Raw genomic sequence first — 11,248 nt, 5'->3', positions numbered from 1 at the left:
ACATTCTTACTCTCCACATTTCATCTTGAGCTTAATTAATTTCATATACCCTATTTTTTTCTTTTTGTAAAGTGTACAGCAATAGCTCCAAAATTTTCTTTAATTAAATTGGCTGCATCTTCAATGAGGTAACAACTCTTATCTCAGCTTGTGTTATTTTTAGCACAAGTTATGCTACTACTTATGAAACAGGGTACCCTCTATCCACTTTCTTTTAAATTCATTAGGCTTACTTATCCATTTTTTATACACATATTAGCCATATATTTCCTGCACAGTATTTGAGTGAGCCCATTGAATTTATTTTATGGGCAAATTTTCCTCTTCATTTGCATATAGTTACATAATCATTCATTAATTCATACTTGTACATATTCACTGCATATATTTCATATATTTAATTATACACACTTAGTTGCATATAGGTTCATTCATACATTCATGCATTTCATTTATTCATTTAAATTTTTTTTAATTCAAACCAGTCTTTAGAATCTCAGAAGTTACTTATTCAAGCAATTTAACATACCTCTAGATGGTTAGTGGAATGAAAGTTTCCAGTTAGGTACAAAGTTTGGAGCATTATTCTTTCTTTTTACTTGATAGCTGAAAATTAATATATTAATCTAGGTATGCAGATTCTGATTAGTTGTTTTGAGTTTTTAAGTGTCTAAATAAGCCTTTGAGGAAGAAAATGGTCATTGTTGTCTCACCATTCCTAGAACAAGCATTTTAGATTTTTCAAAGTGAAATTTTTAACTTGCATTTGATAAGAATATGATTTAGGCATTCCTTCATAATCTAAGCCCTCATATTTAGCCTTAACCTACCCTTAATTTTATTTTAACCCTTGCAAACCCCCTTTAAGCCTTAATCCCCTAATTTTTTTGGAACCCAAATCATTTACCTAACCATAGACCTAAACACTACCACCCATTTATGAGAATAATATTTTAGCAATCAAGTGCATTTTATAGCTGAAAAAAAAAAATAAAACTCTTGGAGGATTGAAATATCTTGAAAAGTGCTAGAATAATTGTGACAAATTGCTAAAAAGTCATCCAAATATCCCAAAGGTAATTTTGAGTGTGACATGAAATAGGGACAAGTACAAAATCAAAAGAATATAAAAAGTAGTCCCTTTATATAATCATAAAAGTAAGTTAGCACTTGAAATTCATTGTGAATTTCTTTCCTCTTAAGTTAAAAAAAAAAAAGAAAAAATATATATATATAAATTTGAAATGAGAAAAGAAAAGATAATATTTGATGCACTTTGAGTTTCATTATTATTATTCTCATATTTTGTTTTCTTTATTCCCTTTCTTTGTTAACCACAATTTTACCCTATTTGACTCCATCACAACCCTCAAAAGACCTAATGATTCTTTGAAAAGTGCTTATGACATTGGTAGAGTTAGATCTTTTATGCTTGCATAAGAGTTTGGCAATACAATCGTCTATATATTAATCATTATTTATTTGAGACACACTGGCTATCTATTTCTTTTAGGTGTGTTTAGGCACAATTGACTCTTGTAGCTAGTTGGTATTTATTGCTTGGGTTGATTAGCTAATTCTTAGCTATTCTGTAATTGTTTAGAGTGATTGCTTCATTCTTTGTGCTTTGCTAGTGGTAATTTTAAATGTTTGTGGCTAGAGGTAAATTGGTAGTTTGGATTAGTAATTTTTGTGTTTTCAAAGACTGATCCCGTTCCCTTCTAAATGAGTTTTAATGAAATTTTGCTTGGGGACAAGCAAGAGTTTAAGTATGGGGGAATTTGATATATGCATTTCATATTATTATTTAGGTATAATTTTGTAACTAATTTACTTTTGTTTATAGCTTTTATAGTAGATATTAGCCTTTATTTAGTTAATTTTACCTTTTTTACACGTCTTAGTTTAATTTATAGAATTTATTTATTTTGTAGGGTAAAATTTGGAGAATTTTGGTGATATTCAGATCAGAGCAGCTATTTGGAAGAAATTAGAGCTAAAGTACAAAATTTTAAAGAGGAAAATTTAAAGTTGAGCTTTAAAGAAATAGAAAGCTGCACAACCTATGACACAACTTGTGTAGCTAATATTGCAGGTTGTGTCGTTTTTAGAAATCTCAGGCCAAAAGTTACATAAGTAGAGACACGACCTCATTTAGCCTATGTTGATGCACCTGATGAATTTCAGAATTTGTCCAAAAAGTTATACAACTTGAAAAACAAGTGCAACACAATTCGATTCAGCTTGTGTCATTTTAATGAAAATGCTAACGTGGCAATTTTTCTCCAGAATCTTCTTTCTTTTTAACCCATTTTAGGGCAGATCCATGGATGATATAAAATCATCTTTTTCTCTCTCTTACGTTAAGGATTACGTTAAGGAGAAAACTAAGGATTTTTGCTAGAAAGTAAGGAAGAGAGAGAAGCACCTTGGATCATTGTTGCAGCAGCCAAGAGGACGTCTTCTCCAACATTCCAGCAACAGTTTCTTTACCATTTTTACTGAGTATTTCTTTCCCTTAGCTTAAATTTTCATTTCTTCTTCATTTCTCTACTTGAGTTTGTTTTGAAACCATGATTTGTGAGTAGAACTTTGAGATTCTAGGGATGGGTATGTAAATATTATCTTGTATTGTAGTTTTTGAACTGATTTAGCTATTCAAATGAGATTTGCTGCATTTTTTATTTATTACTTGTGAGCTTGTTGTCTTGCTTGATGAAAAGGCCCTCATTAAGTTAAGTTTTAATCCTTTACAGATTGACCGAAAAGTGAATATTTAGGACAAAAAATCTTGCAACAAACTTGGTTTTCTTAGTGTTAGAAATAAATTAAAAAGATTAAGAGGACTTTTATAATCAATTAGAGCTTTAAATGAGTTTTTATCAGGTTTGAAATACCGTGAAAATATGGTTTGATTTGATGAAAATCAACTTTGAAATGCTTGAGAGAGGTTTCAAAGAACTAAGAATTGATTTCCTTCAAAAATTGTAAATCTCATGTGTTTGGCTAAATTAAGGATAAACCACATGCAAGTAATATTGAAAAACCCTATATCTAGAATCACTTTAATCTTATTAAAATTAGATTTAAATCATCCCAAATTGGTAATTAGTAATTTCATCTTAAGTTTTAGTCATTTAGTTCAATTAGTTTAATTAATTATTTGATTTACTTTAAATTCCTCAAATATTATTTTAATTTTCAATTTCATTTTTTTTAATATCTTTAAATTTTGACATTCTAATTAATTTATTCCTTTAATTCTAATTTGAGCACAATTCTCCGTGGAAATGATATTTTTAAATCTATGCTACATTGACTCGTGCACTTGTGGAAGCTATTTCATGGCACATCATGTCACATCAAAGCAAAATAAGAACTCTTAGAAGAGTTGGTTTCCACGTTCACTGGACTTCTGTAATGTAAATTCATTCATTTTTCTTTGGAATTTCTTGTAATATTCAGATAAGTTATCCCCTTTTATGTCACATTGTGCCCAAGTTGGTATATAAATAACTCTGAAGTACTAGATTGGCATATCATCAAAATATAACATTTCCTGCAAGGGATTAATAATCATGGCCTCTGGAGGAATGTTTTGGATCTGATAGATAGTCCATCAATGGGTTGGGCCGAAATATGGACATGGGTTGAAGGAAAAGGAAAAAAAAAAAAAAAAAAAAAGAGCAGATAGATTATTGTAGATTGTTTCTCATTCCAGCTTAACATTACATGCATTTTGTCCCAACAGATTTGTTGTAAAAAATTAGTTTTTAGATCCTATAAACTAGGCAGGGTAGAATAGAGAAATTTATTAATTCTAGATTATTCTTATACATTGTATATAAACCCTTTTCAGCTCACTCAACAATAAGACAGTCAAGTTTTTTTTCATGGTATCAGAGCACAACCTGTGCTACTGATATACTATTCTTCTCTAAAATCCAATACAATTTAGCAAGTTTTTCCATGGCTGAAACACCAACTGCAGAAAATACTACTAATAGTGGTACTGCTGTCAGAAATACCACTGGAATGCAGATCGATAATGGTGGAAATGATATCTTCCATTTGCACAACTCTGACCATCTGGGCATGATGCTTGTAAGTTCACCTCTCACAGGAAGAAATTACTTGTCATGGAGTAGATCCATGGTACTGGCTTTGAGAGCCAAAGTTAAGCTAGGTTTTGTAGATGGGAGCTATGAAGTTCCTGCTACAGATGCTACAACTTTGGATAAATGGAAGAAAGTAGATAGCATGGTCACCTCATGGATACTCAACTCACTCTCAAAAGAATTGGTGGATGGCTTCATCTATGCAACCTCTTCTAAGAACCTGTGGGAAGAGATTAAAGAGAGATTTGGAGAAAGTAATGGACCTCTCCTATACCAGCTTAAAAGAGAGATAAGTACTCTAACTCAAGATAATGCATCTGTTTTAGTATATTTCACTAAACTTAAAAAATTATGGGATGAATTGGCTTGTCTTAAGCCTTTGCCAGTATGTGAATATGGTGCAGCTAAACAAATGGAAGAAATAAATAGTGAAGATAAACTTATGCAATTTTTAATGGGATTAAATGAGACTTACGACCATGTCAGAAACCAGATCCTTCTAATGGATCCCTTGCCAAGTGTAAACAAGGCCTATTCTATGATACTTAGAGTAGAAAAGCAGAGGGAAATTCATGTTGATGCTGAGAGTTTTAATACAGTAATGGCAGTCAAGGGGCAATTTCAGAAAGATAAATTTCAAGGCAAGAAAAAGGAGTTTGGGAAGAAAGAAACCAGAATATGTGATCATTGCAATGCTAGTGGTCATACTAGAGACACATGCTTCAAGCTGCATGGGTATCCAGAATGGTTTACTGAATTAAAATAGAAAAAGGGCAAAGCTAGGCAAAACACAGTAGCTAATGTGTATAAGGAGATACCTGAATGCAAAGGCAAGACAGATCACAAGAATGAAGTAACAGGAGTTGATTGGGCAAGCATAGTCCATATTGAAATTGCCAAATACATGCGTAATCGTAATCCTCAGAATAAATGAGACAAGCTGTGTTAATTTCACAGGCTTTGCAGGTAAGAATCCAACTTACTACTCTACTAGCAGACATGGTAAGAATAGTGGTATATGGATAGTAGATTCAGGAGCATCAACTCATATGTGTCATGATTTTTCCCTTTTCCAAAAACCTGTGAATTTAGACAATCACTGTTTTGTTGCCTTGCCTGATGGAAACACCAAACCAGTCAAATACAGTGGAAACATCATGATAAACCCATACCTGTATCTCCACAATACACTATACACACCAAGTTTCAAATATAATTTACTGTCAGTGAGTGCACTTACTAAAACCTCACATATTTCAATCCAATTTTTCTCTGACCATTACCTCCTGCAAGACCTAGTAACTGAGGCAGTACTAGCAAGAGGAGAATTGCAAGGAGGGCTATATGTAATAAGAGCAAACAAAAGTAATCATGAGATCTTTAAGGGTAACTGTAATTCTACTCCTAAATTCAGTCATGTTCAACCAAAACTTCAAGCAAATGAAGTTATACAATCTTTTATTTCTCCTAATTCTTACGAATCATGGCATTACAAACTTGGACACACTTTAGATACCAAGTTATCTCATATCACAGTCATCACACCAGAAATTAAAAACCATAAAATGTGTGAGGTCTGCCCACTTGCTAAACAACAAAAACTTAGTTTTCAAAAAAGCAAAATTGCTATAAAAGAACTTTTTAATTTAATTCACATTGATTTATGGGGACCTTACCAAGCATACTCAATTTCACATTCAAAATATGTTCTCACTATTGTTGATGATTTTTCAAGAGTCACATGGACATATTTACTGCCTGACAAAACCAGGGTTTACAATACCTTATTGGAATTTTTAAATATGGTTCAAAATCAATTTCAAAAACAAGTCAAGGCAGTAAGGTCAGATAATGGCACTGAATTTATCAAGCAGCAACTTACAACAGTTTTCAAAGCAAAAGGGATTTTACATCAAAGAACTTTCCCATACACTCCACAACAAAATGGAGTTGTGGAGAGGAAACACAAGCATTTACTACAAGTGGCAAGGGCTTTAATGTTTGCATCCAAAGTGCCAAAATATTTTTGGGGGGAAAGCACTTTAACTGCCACATACCTCATAAATAGAATGCCTAGCAAAGTTTTAAATTGGAAAACCCCTCATGAGATCTTGTTTGATAAAAAACTTGATTACAATTACCTCAAAATTTTTGGTTGCCTATGTTATGCCACTAACATTAGGCCACAAAAACACAAGTTTGAAGAAAGAGCTTTCAAATGCATCTTCATAGGTTATGCTTCAGGTTTTAAGGCATACAAACTATATGATTTGCAAAATAAAAGGATCATAATCTCCAGAGATGTGATTTTTTATGAAAACTATTTTCCATGTGTAAGTGAGCATGCCAAACACAAAAGTGTCATTCCTTTAGCCATACATGACACAAATCCAGTTCACTCACATTTTGAACCCACCTTGTTAAATGAATCCAATGATAATTCAGAAACCATTGACACATCACTGACTGCATAACTAGATTCACCTCTTCCATCCTCCTCAAACCAAATTCAGCCATCACACAGTCCTGCACCAATCAGAAGAAGCACAAGGATGACAACAAAACCTTTGTGATTAAATGATTTTGTAACTCAAGTCAGTGCCAACAGTTCTAATGCAATCACACTTGCTAGTACTACCACAGAATCTGCAGGTATCTCTTTCTCACCTTTCATATCACATTTTCTCTCCATATCTCAATATAATCATGATTACATACAATTTATGGCAAATGTATCTACTATTCATGAACCACAAAATTACCATCAAGCTAGCGAGGACAGTAATTGGTCTCTTGCTATGAAAACTGAACTGGAGGCTTTAGAGAAGAATAACACATGGGTTCTCACTACCCTTCCCAAGGGCAAAAAGGCTATAGCTTCAAAATGGGTGTACAGAATTAAATACAAACCAAATGGTACTGTGGACAAGTACAAGGCAAGGTTAGTTGCCAAGGGGTACAATCAATTGGTTGGAATTGACTATCATGACAATTTCTCACCTGTAGCTAAATTAGTTACTGTGAGATTGTTTTTAGCTATAGCTACTACATTCAATTGGCCCATTCATCAATTAGATATCAACAATGCATATTTACATGGTTATTTGGATGAAGATGTATATATGCAGCCACCAGAAGGTTATACAAAAGCAGCTCAGGGACAAGTATGCAAATTAGTAAGAAGCCTTTATGGTCTAAAGCAGGCAGGAAAACAATGGAACAAAGAATTAACAGGGAAGCTACAAGCATTTGGATTCCATCAGTCAACATTTGACCATTACTTGTTTACTAAAGGATCTGGTCTCAATTTTATTTCACTAATTGTTTATGTAGATGATTTACTAATTGCAGGTGCCAACATGAATTAGATTATAAAAGTTAAGAAATTCCTAGATGACCAATTCACAATCAAAGATCTAGGCTATGCCAAGTACCTTTTAGGTCTTGAAATAGCCAGGTCAGAAAAGGGCATGTTCCTGAGCTAGCGCAATTACATCTTGGATATAAACCAAGACATGGGATTACAAAATGCCAAAACAAGCCCCTATCCTATGCCAAAAGGATTGAAGCTAGATAATGAAAATGGAGAATTGATTACAGACCCCGACAAATACAGAAGGCTTATAGGAAAATTGTTATACCTGGGACTTACAAGGCCGGATCTTTCATATGCTACTCAGAAGCTGAGCTAGTTTATGCAAGCTCCTCGCAAACCACACTGGGACGCAGCCATCCATATCATCAAATACTTGAAAGGATGCCCCTCCAAAAGCTTATTCTTCCCTCAAGAAAATGATCTGAAGCTTTGAGCCTTCTGCGATGTAGATTGGGCTTCTTGTCCTATGAGCAGAAAATCTATTACAGGATTTTGTATTTTCTTGGGACCTTCGTTAATCTCCTGGAAAGCCAAAAAGCAGATCATAATAAGCAGATCCTCAGCTGAAGCTGAGTATAGAAGCATGGCAACTACTGTTTGTGAACTAAAATGGCTCAGTTACCTCATTGAAGATTTCAGCTTGAAACTCCATCTCCCCATCGCACTCCACTGCGATAACAGAGCAGCTGAACATATCGCGGCTAATCCAGTCTTCCATGAGAGGACCAAGCACCTAGAGATCGATTTCTATGTGGTCCGCGATCAGCTGAACAAGGGCTTCATCACCACCGTGCATGTACCGTCGAGACACCAGCTCGCCGATCTCTTCACAAAACCCTTAACTTCTGCCTTATTCAATGGACATCTCTTCAAGATGGGACTCCATGATATGCACGAGTCTCCACCTTGAGGAGGGGCCTGATAGATAGTCCATCAATGGGTTAGGCTGAAGTATGGACATGGGCTGAAGGAAAAGAAAAAAAAAAAAAAAAAAAAGAGAGCAGATAGATTATTCTAGATTGTTTCCCATTCCAGCTCAACATTACATGCATTTTGTCCCAACAGATTTGTTGTAAAAATTAGTTTTTAGATCCTATAAACTAGGCAGGGTAGAATAGAGAAATTTATTAATTCTAGATTATTCTTGTACATTGTATATAAACCCTTTTCAGCTCACTCAACGATAAGACAGTCAAGTTTTTTTTCAGGATCATTGGACTATTGGTTATGGGATTGGAAATAGGAAAGTTTGCAGTGGCGGCTAGAGGTCTTTCGTCAAAATGTGCATTCCCTGCTATCTATAGTTTTGGAGACTCAACTGCAGATACTGGAGGAATGTCTGCAGCCTTTGGTCCTGTTCCTCTTCCCCATGGTCAAACCTTCTTCAAGAAACCTTCTGGGAGGCTCTCCGATGGTCGTCTCATCATAGATTTCATGGGTGAGCTCCATAATCTCTAAAACTCGTTAACTATTTCAACACTAATTTAAGGATTTGAGTGACTTCTAATTAGTTCTTGATTAATTGCAGCTGAATGCCTTGGATTACCGTATGTTGGTGCATACTTGGACTCTGTAGGGACAAAGTTTGCACATGGGTCAAATTTTGCAAGTGCAGGGTCATCAATTAGGCAGGGTCCCAGGAGCCCTTTCTTTCTTGCCCTTCAAGTCTCTCAATTTATGCAATTCAAAGCACGCACCACAGAACTCTATAAGAACTCAAGCAATCGGGGTAAGAAGACATACTTGCTTGCATTATGCTGCAACTTCAACTTTTTTACGTTTAGAACTTAAAACAATGACATTTTTCACTTATGATTACTGTCTAAAGGTGATCTTCCAAATCCTATGGAATTCTCCAAGGCCTCGTACACTTTTGATATTGGACAAAATGATATTATATTCGGTTTTCTGAACACAACGGAAGATCAAGTTCCAGTAACATTTCCTGATATCCTTACTCAGTTCAGTCAAGCAGTTTTAGTAAGTAATTTGGAAGAGCTTTCAGCTGCCTTGTGAAATCTTCCTATAGACATTACCCAAAAATTGACGCGATTTTATGTATTCGCTCACAGAGGCTTTATGGTGAAGGGGCAAGAGCGTTTTTGGTCCATAACGTAGGGCCAATCGGCTGCTTGCCATTTGGTGCTGCAATGTTCCCTCCAAAGAACACTACTCGTGACAAGAATCAACGTGCTGTAGCCCAGAATGAGGCGGTTAAAGAATTCAATAGGCAACTAAAGGACACAGTAGTCCAGCTGAGGAAGCAACTTCCGCAAGCTACCATCACCTATGTAGATGTTTATAAAGTTAAATTTTCACTAATTGATGATGCTAGGAATTAAGGTAAACACAAATCATTTCTTGCAGTCTTGTTTTGGACTAGTGTGATGAGAAACATATCGAAACTGGTTTGATTATTCAAAGTATATTAGCTTGGTTCTTCCTGATTAATCCATTTTTAATATTATAATGGCAGGATTTGAGGATCCATGGAACTTCTGTTGTGGCATTCTTGAGCCTAATCTAGTTCTATTTCGTGGGACTAAATCAGAAGACAAGAATAACACTTGTATTGCAACTGCTTGTCCTGATCCTCAGAAACACATTAGCTGGGATGGTGTATACTTCAGTGAGGCTGCTAACCAATGGGTTGTGAAAAAGTTTTTTGATGGCTCAGTGTCTGACCTATCTGTTCCTCTCAACCAGGCTTGTCCTTAGACTAAGAGAGCATGATAATGAGCAATAACTTAATTGCCAATTGTTCTGAAACTTGCACTCTGCTATGCAAGTAACTCACGGTTATTAAATGAATCAATAGCCAAAAAGACTAGTCTAAATAAAACTCAGGAAACAGATGTATGGATTTGTACAACTAAAGCACAATAAGCAATCCAAATGTTGGGAGATTCATTTTGAGCTGAGTAATTCTAAATAAAACTTTCTTATATTTCTAGATTTTAAGTGCCCTTCTATTGTCACTTTGACTCCAAGATTCATCTAAGGATTAAGATTACAACTTATAGTAGAATTTTCATTTTTGTTAAAACTCTCTTACTTTTATTAACAGTGTCAATACTTGCAGAGGAACCTAACACTCAATAATGGTTCTGTTTTGGCTGGATTATAAGAGAAAATATTTGTTATTTGATAGAAACCTTGATAGACTTCAAGCAATTTACCCATCATCTCCTGTTGATTAGATTTACACTTGCTCCAATCTAGCAAGGCCCGGTTCACTAGGCGCCTGACAATAGTTTCAGTGGAAACTTCTACAAAGATATCCTTATAAATAGAAGGATTGCTTTGCAATAAGAAAAGTTCAATCCCCTGTTGCATCAATCAGATAGCATTTTCTGTTGGCTGTTGGCTTCAAATCACATAATGTCACTTTTGGATCACTTCAAACTAATATATTTTTCTTTTCTAGTTGGCAAGGAAGTTGCATAGATGTTGACGGAAAATTTTACTAAAACTGTAATCTAAGACAAATGCTTTCTGATGTGAGTATTTTATATTAGTCCACAACTGGTTTTTCCCCCACTCTTTCTCCATTCCTTCCAAACTCATTTCTGATGTGACTAAGAAACTATTATTGCCCAAGTGTGATCTTTTTCCCTAACTATCTAAGTTCAGAAGTTACATTCAAAGAAAAAAAAAGACATGAGAAGGTAAAATAGAAGACTTCAAAGTTGAGTAGCTTACCAATATGGTAAAAGCAATTACAAGCATTCTGATGTGCTGTTTGGTGTACCAG

At 34.7% G+C, this 11,248-nt stretch overlaps 1 protein-coding gene across 1 annotated transcript; it reads left to right on the top strand.

The window, feature by feature from the left end:
- Positions 1–8,721: 8,721 nt before the first annotated feature.
- Positions 8,722–9,836, top strand: LOC110660877 (GDSL esterase/lipase At5g14450-like). The gene is made up of 4 exons (XM_058137092.1): positions 8,722–8,932; positions 9,023–9,223; positions 9,323–9,474; positions 9,567–9,836. Exons 1-4 carry the CDS (start codon positions 8,722–8,724, stop codon positions 9,834–9,836), a joined length of 834 nt encoding a protein of 277 aa, XP_057993075.1.
- Positions 9,837–11,248: the final 1,412 nt, after the last annotated feature.

Source organism: Hevea brasiliensis, chromosome 15 (genome assembly GCF_030052815.1).
Source record: "Hevea brasiliensis isolate MT/VB/25A 57/8 chromosome 15, ASM3005281v1, whole genome shotgun sequence".
Classification (NCBI taxonomy): Eukaryota; Viridiplantae; Streptophyta; class Magnoliopsida; order Malpighiales; family Euphorbiaceae; genus Hevea; species Hevea brasiliensis.
The sequence above is the reverse complement of the archived record's forward strand: the minus strand, read 5'-3'. Positions and strand labels throughout refer to the sequence as shown.

Excerpts from the sequence above, each read along its gene's own strand:
- LOC110660877 (XM_058137092.1), top strand. The coding sequence starts at position 8,722 with ATGGGATTGGAAATAGGAAAGTTTGCAGTGGCGGCTAGAGGTCTTTCG. Across the intron at positions 8,933-9,022 it reads TCTCATCATAGATTTCATGG|CTGAATGCCTTGGATTACCG; the intron begins GTGAGCTCCATA and ends GATTAATTGCAG. Across the intron at positions 9,475-9,566 it reads AGTTCAGTCAAGCAGTTTTA|AGGCTTTATGGTGAAGGGGC; the intron begins GTAAGTAATTTG and ends ATTCGCTCACAG.